Source organism: Vanacampus margaritifer, chromosome 4 (assembly GCF_051991255.1).
Source record: "Vanacampus margaritifer isolate UIUO_Vmar chromosome 4, RoL_Vmar_1.0, whole genome shotgun sequence".
Taxonomy (NCBI): domain Eukaryota; kingdom Metazoa; phylum Chordata; class Actinopteri; order Syngnathiformes; family Syngnathidae; genus Vanacampus; species Vanacampus margaritifer.
The window spans coordinates 23,415,588-23,427,313 of record NC_135435.1 but is presented as its reverse complement, the minus strand read 5'-3'; the positions used below and the strand labels follow the sequence as shown (position 1 = coordinate 23,427,313).

The 11,726-nt window shown below is 40.6% G+C and overlaps 1 protein-coding gene across 1 annotated transcript in view; it reads left to right on the top strand.

Moving 5' to 3' along the window:
- Positions 1–933: 933 nt before the first annotated feature.
- The window catches only part of slc6a2 (solute carrier family 6 member 2), a 37,437-nt gene continuing 26,644 nt past the window's right edge, over positions 934–11,726 (top strand). The window contains exons 1-4 of the mRNA XM_077564291.1: positions 934–1,045; positions 1,374–1,764; positions 8,442–8,573; positions 10,382–10,619. Coding sequence (XP_077420417.1) covers positions 1,467–1,764; positions 8,442–8,573; positions 10,382–10,619 — 668 coding nt within the window. The 5' untranslated portion in view covers positions 934–1,045; positions 1,374–1,466. The remainder of the gene's footprint in view (positions 1,046–1,373; positions 1,765–8,441; positions 8,574–10,381; positions 10,620–11,726) is intronic.

The window sequence follows — 11,726 nt, the reverse complement described above, 5'->3', positions numbered from 1 at the left end:
TAATAGAAATCATTCCCCCTGGCAAAAGCTGATGTGCAATTGAATTACGTGTGGAACACAAAGCTTTTACTGCTTCTTAGAAAAACCCTAATTTGATCACTTTAGTGCAGAGAAGAAACAGATAAAGTCCATAATGTAAACATTATTTTTGCAAGTTTAGTTGCATGAAAATTTTGAGGCTAAATTACAACTCAAACTCAATAAGAATGATTACACAATCAAATCACTTGCAAACGCTGGATATTTGTGTTTGAATCCCTAACTGCACTGCATAATTAATACATAATGATTTGTGCATCATCAAGCAGACATACAACTTATGGGGACTCATGTTTGCTGTGACAAAGTTGAGAGAGTGTGGAAATTTTGTAAATTTGCCAAATACTAGATGTTGAAGGGGTGCGTGACTTGAAAAGTTTTGGAAAGACTAATTGTGATTTTTAGGTCTTGAGGAGTAAATATGTACTTACTACGAACAGGTGAAGGCATTCAAAAAACGTTAGATCAGTGATTCCTAAGCTAGTGTGAAAACACAAAATAAAAATATTCCCTCCATGAACTTTATTCTTGACTCCACTTGATTATGCTTAAATTATTCAACCTAATTGCCTATATAAAAAAAGACTGTTTAGACTTTTTTGAGGTGGTGTGCAGGGAGAAGAGGGATTACTGTCAACTGTCAGAAATGGGATTTCCAGGATTTTCAGTTACATTGCCCTTTTATTCTCCTAAATAAATGTAGACAGTTGACAGAGTGCACATGGAGTATTTATGAGAACTTGAGCTACTCATGCACAACAGCAAAATAAATAAACACAAGAAAAAGCACCACCAGTTGCAAGTGGAGACAAAGTGGCCAATTATGGTACATCACGTGGCTGGGAAACCCGGTTAAAATAACAAACAAACAAACCCTTTTTTATTAGCGTCTCTGGTTGGATGAGGGCGAGTCTTAAAAGTTTCTTCAGGATGGGCCAGTTCCCTTCAGACGCATCCAGAGCAGAGCGGCACCAGGTCATGGAGACTTATACTTAAAAGTTACCAAGTAGGTGCTTTTACGCCAGCCTTATCTTTTATTGGCTTACCAACAAGCCGTGAAGCTTTATACGAGATATTTTCTGGTTGATTTTTCTTAATTGAGTAGCTTGTTCGATGCGCTTAAGAACTTCTTTATCGAGTGTTAATTAATGATTCATTTGTGCGTTTGTTAGTAGCACACTCTAAAAATATATATTGATAGTAGCACACTCTAAAAAATATATACATATATTGCTACTGGCAAAGTATATTCCACTCTGTGCGTAATGGCGCAACTTTTACGCACGGTCACCTAACCTAACCTAACCTTACCCCACCTCCTTTCCCCTTCGCAGCCCATGTACGCGAAGGTGTCGCCGGCTCTTCTTCCCGCACAGCGCCCGCACACCGCGCCGAGCGGACCGTGAGGAGAGCGCACCCCTCCAAAGATGAACATCCAGGTTGTGCCCGAGAACAAGCTCACGACGGTGGCCCCGCTCAAACAATGCAACGTGGAGAAAAAGGAAGTCGAGCTTTTGCTGGTCAAGGACCAGAACGGCGTGCAGTACACCAGCTCGTCCATCGTCCCCGCGTCCAGCCGATGCTCGGGGCCGCCCGGGTCCAACTCCGACGAGGAGCGGGAGTTGTGGGGCAAGAAGATCGACTTTCTGCTCTCGGTCATTGGCTTCGCGGTCGACTTGGCAAATGTTTGGAGATTCCCTTACCTATGCTACAAAAATGGCGGGGGTGAGTACAAACTTGACTTTTTCAATGCGTGCAATTCGTAAACATGGTGTAGAAATGTTCTAATTAATTTCGCAATGATGAGTTTGCATGCGCAGCGCATTTAAAAATGTATTAGATAACCTGACATCAAATAGAGAAGAGACCATCTGGCTTTAATGCGTGCTCTTTCAATCTTAGTGAACCAAAACTAATATTTTTGCTCAGGGATGTATGGGCATATAATTAGTTTGACATCTTAATCAAGAAATACGATTTTGATCTATTTTACGTTTTGCCAGATGTATTTAATGTGGACTCTTTCCATTTCAGTGATTTTAAAACGGAAATTTCTGTTAATGGATGTAAGTGCATAACTATTATTTAGCATCTTAAGGGCAATTTTCTTTTCGTATATTTTCCTTTTTGGTTATAAAATACTAAAATTGGAAATTCATGAATAACAATAATAAATTTATGAAATCATTAAAACTAGAAATGAAATTCTACTGTGTACTTAGAACATTGAGCCTTAATTTTACATTAGAAAATCTCTCGGTGCACCATCAATTAAAAATTTCACAAAAAATATGAATGCTAAAATAATAGTGATCTAAATTTACTCACAAATTGACATACTATGAAGCTTAACTTGCAGGAAGCTATGGCTTTTTGTATTGCTTGAAAGGCAACAGGTGGATACGTAGAGTTGTTTTACCTCCTGCCAGCTAATAGAAGAGCATTTCATATTTGTTGTATGTTGACAGACATAACATAAATACCAGTATGATGCATTGTCACCCTTGGGTTTAACTCTGCCAGGGGTTGGCAACCATAGTCTGCGAGAGCCGCCGTCCTGCGTGTTTTAGATGTCTCACTCCTCCAACACAGGTGAGGATCGCTGTCAGAGCTTGCTGATGAGCTGATCATTTGAATCACCTGCGTTAAACGAGGGCGACATCTAAAACTCGCAGAACTGGATGGGTATAAGTATTGCTGAGATGCGAGTAATTTAAAAGAAGATGTGTGTATCATTAACGTGCAATGTTATTTGCCTTTCTCACCAGTTTGTTTTCATAAAAGTGTTCAATGCCTAGTCGTGTTTTCCCAAGCAACTGGCTGGCAGTTGTAACTGTGTTTCTAATCGTGTTCTTCTGCAACTCTGATGCATTTCCAAACCAGCAGATAATTCATCAAGCATATAAAACATCTGAAGTGCTTTGTTATTGACATTCAAAACAAGCAGTTTGTTGAAAAATTGCATTCTTTATTGTGTTTTAGTGCCCAATGGATCAGTCCATGTGTTCCACTTACGCCTGTTGTCCAGTGTAATGCCAAGCTTTTCCTAATTTGCAACTTTTTTTGAAGTGGATTTTTGTGACTTTATCAAGTCTATAACTTTTCTTTTGTCTTTATTGGTATTTTAAATAGAATGTGAGTTAGTGAACTAATTTTTAAAAGGTGTCTGCAATTGGCTCATGATCTAGAGCTGTGTCATCTGCTTTTTTATTAACCTGACTGTTTTGTAAAGTGCTAGTTCATGAATTTGTAGTAACAAAAATAAATACATCCTTGTGTGAGAAACCTATGAATGTTGTCATCACGTCCAACAGAAATGAACCAGCTGTAATGTTTGAATGAGTCTTTGGTTTCTCAAGATGATGAGACCCGCCAGGCACTTTATGACCAGTTATGTCAGCGCTATTGGTCAGAAGTTGGTCGGTCTTATCAGTTTTGGCATTCATACAATTGTGGATGATTTACACAGGATTGGGACTTTTCAGATATTTTAAGGGAGGAGTTAAAAATGTCTGAACAACGAGGCTTACTGTGCTACACAGTGCTTAAGGAAATTATATCACAGATTTTGTCTGGGCCAGGATTTCTCTGCGGATTACGACGACTAGAAAGGTGAAAGACATCGGACTGTCTGATTTTAGGACAGATGCAGGGAATGGAGGAGACAGCACGATGCAAGCTCGTTGCTGCTCCCAAATTCACAGAATTTCTTTTTGCCCATTCCAAGTCTCTTATCAACAAGGAAGTTTTCTTTCTGTCCTTGCGTGGGACATTGGTCATGGCCTTGATCCTCTGACATTCCTCACGGGAGTTGCTTGACACCAGGGTTGCCTTAATGGTACTGTAGCTGTGTGTCTTTTAATCCGTCTCTGTATGTCCCGTTTGGTTGTGTCATCCTGATTTTAATGTTTTTTCCTTTCTTTTAAATGACATGGTACTTGATACTTTATTTATATAGCGCTTTTCCACCTTATAAGGCCCTCAAAGCGCTTTACACTTCGACTACTCATTCACCTACTGATGACGCAGCATCAGGGGCAACTAGGGGATCAGTATCTTGCTCAAGGATACTTCAACGTGGTCACAATGGCATGGGATCAAACCCACAACTTCTGGGTTGTGAGACAACCACTCTACCACTGAGCCACGCCGCCCAAGAGATGATTCTATCTGTTTTCCAGGATTGTTTTTATGGAAAGACTTTGAAAGGTCTTTTTTTTGGTATGACTGTCATCTCAGTTTGTGCAGTCAAAACAGATAATACTGTCATTATCTAATACTTTAACTGAACATTCCTGGGGGATGTAGTCTTTGACAGTTTCATAGGATAGGTCTGAAAACCTATTTTCCCTGGCAGCACAGTCCACCTACTGATAATATGTGCGTAAGAACATTTTCACAGGACAGCTATTAAAATCTCACAAGATAAACTTTGGGGCATCAGGACACAATGAATCAAGTTTGAGGGAGACATTAAGGCCCCGTCCAGGCGGAAGCAAAGCCAGCTTCGTTCCTCAAACAAATCTCGTACACACAGAAGCATTTCAAGACTTGCGTGTGTCCAAAAGAGGATGCTGAGGACGTTTAACGGCTGTAATGTAAATGCAAAATCTGGAGTGGCGCAGCCACAGGGAGTTAACGGTAAGCGTAGAAGAAGAATCAGCAAAGAAGACAAACACTTTTTCCCCCTAACTTTATTGCAATCTACAGAACAAACATGGCTTTGCATGTATCGAAACAACATGAAAAAGACGAACACAGGAGAAGTGACAATGGCGGGTGATTCAAGTACAACACCGCTTGTTTAACGTGGGAATAAAGAAGAAAAATATTTTCCTCTGCAAAAGCATAAGCAAGCTAAGGAGGCTGCGCAAAATCGACTACGACACGGCTATCCACCGTTGTTGTTGACAGACTGACGGTTCGCCCGGTTGGAGCCCGGTTTCAAAAGTGATCGGTTTCACTGGACGAACGTGTGGACAAACGGTAGGAAACTAGTGAGAATACATTGAAATACATTGAAACTGGCTTTCGTGTGGACGGGGCCTAAAAATGGTGTCCAATCCTGTCAAAATGTGCCTTTGCAAAATGTACAGTACCGGTATACGTATATCTATCCATTTTCCGAACCGCTTATTTGATGGTAAAAGATATCTGTAGGATCTCCCTGGGTAGAACGGTTGAAGGGAGGTGTGCAGGATTTCATTATCAGGGATACACAGACTTGTGCCTCTACTGTTCACACCACTTGTCTCGGATGATAAGATAGACCCCGCCCCTATGTGTGTTTTTAGTCATTGTTGGGCTCCGATCAGTCCTGACCACAGAAAAGCTGAGGAGGTATTCACAGTCAAATCGTTGGTTTTCACTTTGAGGGACTGGCCATGATTATTGGAATGGGCAGAGCAAGTTTGTTTTTCAGTTTCTTCACTCTTTGCCAAATACCCCCTTGAGATCCATTTCTTGGTCCATTTCTTTTGGTTTGTCCTTAAATGGTTCGGTATAGAATTTGCTACGGCTGCATGACGTGTCGATAAACGAGCATGTATTAGTAGGAGGAATTATTAAACTATACAGACGCTCCCCACCTTACGAACGAGTTACGTTCCGGACGATCGTTCGTAAAGTGAATTTGTTCGTAAGTTGCTTCAGTGCTATATTTTGTATTATAATTTATGTTTAAAGCCTATATAAGTATATTGAAGGTTTATATAAGTATGTTTAAGGCTTGTACAAGTAACCTGCATTGGTTTGTGCTGAAAAAAACTTAATAAAATGGAGAGAATACGTACAGTACTGTACTGTACTACGTATGCTAGAGAGCGAGAGACGCACACAGTATGTACATGTACGTAATAAGATAAATAAAATGAAGTTTAACTTTTGGAAGATGTACTCGATGCTTAAGGAGATGATGGAGGAGGAGGAAGAGGAGGATTTTATATCATGAGAGATTCTTCGTCGTCGCTGGAATCGGCTTCAAAAGTTATTTCCTGCTTCATGGGGACCGGCGTTTCTTCCTCCTCCTCCTCGACACGTTGCTCAGCCTCCAATGAGCTCTCACAGCGCCAATCGTCGGTATTAGCGGCGGAAAGAAGCACTACGCGCAATACAAAATCTAACTTACAGCATTTCTTTCCGAACATTTTTCGACATACTGTACGCGCAGAAATGTTCGTATGTACCGTTGTTCGTAACTCGAATGTTCGTAAGTAGGGGCGCGTCTGTATATTGGATTTCACCAAACACGTCAGTCAAGGTACTGAAGGTAATGTCGATGGGCATGACAAGTCTTAAAATTCGCAAAGCAGTCCAATCATACACCGATAAGACAAGCCAATGGTTGCCTTACAGGATTAATCCTCAGCAATACTCATCTTTGTCCTGAAAACTCATTTCTAAGAACTTGAAAAATAAAACCTGAGGCTTAAAACATTTTCTGTATCAATACAGGACAGTTTGATGGAAAGTATGCGATTGATTTTATGAGTTTGTATCATTTGAATGGCCCATAAAGCTGGTGGTTCGCTCAGCAGGTTATAATTAACAAACAGTGGAAAGAAAGAACCACCTGAAAACTGACCGGCAGCTTTTATTCAGACCTGCTTTCAATATCTAACCAGCGAAATGTGCCTCCTGTTGAAAACCGGGCTCTGTTTTTGTTGGCTTCAAATGCCTGAGGAGGATTTGTTCCTCCATGCTCCGTGAGAGGGAGTGACGGCTTTACAACTTTACTGTTTTCTTAAACGAAAATCCCCTTGTACTAAAAGCAGAAACTTTGTCTATAAAGTAAAACTTGAAATAGGGTTCCGTACATGGCGGTTTGACGCGGATAGATGGTGGGGTTTTTATTTTCTGGCAAAGAAGAAGACAACTTAGCCTGTGTGGCTTTTGATTCTTTTAAAATAATTGGAATGGACGAATGGACAGAAATAGAATGACAGACAGACAAGAACTAATAGGAAACCAGGCAGACATTGATGGACCCATAAATGTCTTATGTCTGATTTGACAGACTGATGTACGACCAGACAGACAAATCGATAGATGTATGGATGGAAGGAAATAGATGGGCCGATTGACTTAGGTTAGGGCTCACTAACATGGTGTCCGCGGACACTAGGTTGTGACCTCCAGGACCACTTGAGTAGCTAAAAGGCCTGTTCTAAAAATAAATCCCTGCTAGTCAGTGATTGCGTATCATTAATCCAGTGTTTCCCACAGATTTGAAATCTACTTGAGTGGGTAGAATCCGGCGGTGGGGATGGGAGGCCGGTTGGACGGGAGCTGGGTCTCAGTCCTGTTACTACGTCTCTAGCCTCATGATCCACAGTATATAATACAGTCAATTGACAGACAGACAGACAGATAGATGGACAATTGGACAGAATGATGGATGTCTTGATAGATGGATAAAAGGAAGGCCAATTGGGCAAACGATTGATTGATGTACGGGACGGACCTGGTCGATGGACGGACAGACGTAGTTAGATGGATGAATGAACAGCTGACATAGACAGATATATGACAGCTGGACAGACAGATGGTTCAAGAGATACAGTAGAAATATTAATGGATGATGGCGGACAGATCACTAGACGAATGTACAGACATACAGATGGATGGATGGATGGACGGACATGCGGTGATAGACCCAGTTATATGGACAACCGGAAAGATGGACGGAGGAAGATGAATAGGAGGACAGACAGACAGAACGATGGATCGTTATATGGACAAATGTACACTCATTAGCCTTGTAGGTGGCTGGACTGACAGATCGCTATAGATTTGATTGCAGGTAGTGAGTGTCATGTTAAAAAGTCAACCTTAAAGCTGTCGGATGAGCCATTAAAAGTTCATCATTAATGACGTGCTGGCGTTTCTACTTCGGCTCATCATTGACTACCTTGCATTGGAGATGGGGGCAGTAGTCCACATGGGGTATTTGCGCGCATGTGTGTGTGTGTACGCGTGGCACTCAATAGGTCTTAGCTACGGCACTACCCTGTCAATCATATTAGCCCAGGGCAAAAAGCTATTTATTACTGTACATAATGTGTCGTTTGCAACATGAGGGAAAATCCAATTACTGGAGTTCATTTCCTCGTTGTGTCGCATGAGCATAGCTTTCCGCCTTTCCTGCCTGCACGCGTGCACGTGTTCTTAGAATGTCAAGATGACCACCTATTCAACATACAAGCCCTCAGGCTCATTCCGTCATCAACCTGTTGCCTCTAATTATCATGAATGGTCTTGTTCCGTTATTTCCTTAATTCTATTGTCCGCCAAATCACTGTGACATTTCCTCATGGTTATGTCACAGATCCACAGGGTGCTATGCTCACTTGATTGTCTGATCTTTTTTCAAACGCAATTATTTCTGTTTTTCTTTTTTTCAGGAGCTTTTTTGATCCCCTACATTCTTTTCTTGGTCATCGCGGGGATGCCATTGTTCTACATGGAGCTGGCACTGGGCCAGTACACTAGGGAGGGGGCGGCCACCGTGTGGAAGATCTGCCCCATCTTTAAAGGTGAACTGCAATTTGCACCACGAAAAACTCATAATCGTCCTGCTTATTTCCTTTGACTTCTGCTTTTAAAAGAGATATAAAACAATAATGATACAAAACTGTGACTTTAGAAAGATAATTAGAGTAAACTAGATTTTCACTCAGTAGAACTCCAACAAGGTGGGACTGTGATGATAGGGTATTTATCACTTTGAGAAAGGCAAAAGGTTCCATCATGAGGTAAAAGCAAAAAAGTGAACGATAACTGAAGTGAAAAATTTCCAGAGCAACTTTGTGTTTGTCCATCATCAGGTTATTTCCTGGTAGAATGACAAGACTGTACCATTTTTTGTACTCTTGAGAAAGGCAAAAGATAAAATTGAGCCTCAGATGTTAAAAAGAAAATGCACGCCTCTAACTGACTAAATAGCTACATGGCTAGTTCCTGGTTCATGGAGGATACCAAAACAGGATTCTACCATTTTTTAAAAGGTGAACGACTTATTTGTGACAAATTGCAAAACTTGAAAACAATATACATGCTGCTGCTAAGACCCTTGCTCATTTCTTAGTTTTTTCGAACCATGTGTTTTGTATGCGAGGCAGCGGAGTGACCTGACTCCTGATTATTTTCCGCTCCTGTTTTTATCATAACCGTGTCAAGCAGCCCACCCTATATTTCCCTTCATGTCAAGTGGCTGACGTCACTTAAGGCCATTTTGATGGGGAGCATGTGCAGGTACGCCTCCATCTTAAATATAAACGGGATGTTGAACTGATTACAATACAAAGTTGCCCAAAACTTCAGTTCTGTAAATCTTGGTTGCATCTTCTTGCAATCCTGTTTTTGTTTGTTTGTTTGTTTCACAGGCCATTAATGGAATCATGTTTTAATGTGTTTATTAGAGCCTCACCAACAAATCATTTAAATTACAAAAAAATAAAGTTTGAATGTTCTAAGAAAAATGTCATCCATCCATAAATTTTCCTAACCACTTGTCCTCATTAGGTTCATTGGACTCGCTGGAGAGTATCCCAGCTATCTTCGGGTGGTAGATGGAGTACTCTCCGAACTGGTCGTCAGCCAATCACAGGGCAACAACCATCACTCTCAAAATTATACCTATTTTAGAAGTATATAATAATAATGTCACACATGTACACGCAAATCTCTATTTTAAACTGTGCCAAGCTGTGTGTCTGTGAAAATACCTAAACACAGTCTAGCCCACCCCTGCGCAGATTTAGACCATGCGTCGTACAAGACTTTTGCTGGTCACCACAAAAGACTCACAAAAAAATAATAGTCTTTATACAAGAAATTTAACTCTTTGACTGCCAAAAACGTTTAATAACGTTTAGTAAAATCCAAATGAGGACTGCCAAAAACGTTAAAAGACGTTCACTATGTTTCGGTGTTTGTGGCATCATTCATGGAAAAAAAAAGGTGTCAAATTCACTAGAGTGCATGAAATAATATCGTTTCACAAAAAGCTTGATTTCTCCGTATTTTGGTCCAAAACAGAGCATTTGGGTGAAACTAACCATTTTCTATTGTTGATTACTGAAAAATGGAATAAGGTAGAAACAAACTTTTTTTTTCTGATGAAAAATGAGAGTTCTTCAATCTTTCATTTGGTAGTATGTGTGTTTCCATAGTCCAAACACAACATTTTCTGTGGACCTTGAAAGATCAGTCAAAATGCTTAAATCAGCTGGCACCCACAGCATCCCTTTTCTGAAAACAGTTGGCTGTCAAAGAGTTAACAGTAATCCCGGACAAAAAAAAGTAGTTATTGCAAATGCTGACATATTGCCTTGCTCCACAGGTGTAGGCTACACGGTGATTGTCATCGCCCTTTACGTGGGCTTCTACTACAACGTCATCATCGCCTGGTCACTCTTCTATCTGTTCTCCTCCATGACCCGCGAGTTGCCTTGGCTCAGATGCGACAACCCCTGGAACAGCCCCAACTGCACCGACCCCAAGGCCATCAACGGCTCGGTCCTGGGCAATGGTACCTCCTACGCCAAATACAAGATCACCCCAGCAGCTGAATACTATGAGTAAGTGACTTTTTGATGTTTTGAGTCAACTGATTTCACTCTTTGGAATGTGTTTGTTAGTCGACAGGCGTTTGCAGTAAGTCAATGTCCTTTTATTGTTGTCTCCCTTTCATGGAGACGCCAATTGAATAAGTATCGCCTGCAGTCGTTTTTGCAACCGCTTATAAAGCACGGACTCTGATTTATAAAACATTTACTTACAAAAGTTTATTTAAGGTACTAGATAGAGCAGACCATAAAATATAAACAAACAATGAAACATGTTTCAATGCAAAAGGGGCACTACTAGCATTGAATTTTCTCTGTATAAAATAGGGTAGCCAAAATGTGATGCAATTAGACAGTTTAAAGTGCAGATTACGGGGGGAAACTACAGGGGTTCACATCATTTTTTTTACTTAAATGACTTATCAAGGTGTCAGCCAACCAACAGTCCAATCAATGTGACGAGCTGTTGTGTTGGCGCTGGTTTTGCTTCCTTGAGTTTCCATTCTCAAGAAGCATTACCCAGTGTGAACCCTGCCTTAGAACCAGAGCTCTCAAAAAAACTCAATTATAAAATTTTTATCTTAGAAGAAAAAAAACGGTTGTAAAAGTATCTCTTAAAGTTTTGATGTTCATCAGTCCAAGGTAAAACAGGTTGTTTAAAATGGCAGTTCGTAGGCTCTTAGTATAGGGCTGGGGGGGCAGGTTGAAGGGGTGGTCACTCATTTTTAACAAGTGGACGGTATGTGCTGCTTTGAACCCCTCCCCCCCTTTTCTTTTATCATTCAGTTCTTAGACCCCAAGAATAGATTTGGCACAGGCATCTTTTTTTGAATTACAGGTATAATTCTTTAATAAAAACTATACAAGTTTCCGCCTGTAAACATCATTAAGCATATAATTTCTACATGTTTTTAAGGCAAGTGGTAAAATGTCTAAAATCTTAAATCATGCTAAATGATACTAAGTACTGCCTCAAATGGTCTCCAATTTCGATACTGTAAATGTATAGGATCGTATGCCGAGGAACGTTTCCTGGGAGGAGCAATATGGCGGCCTTGTGGCTTCAAAAGTCTTGGCCTATCGGCTATCCAGTCATATTATATTCAGATCAGTGGTGGC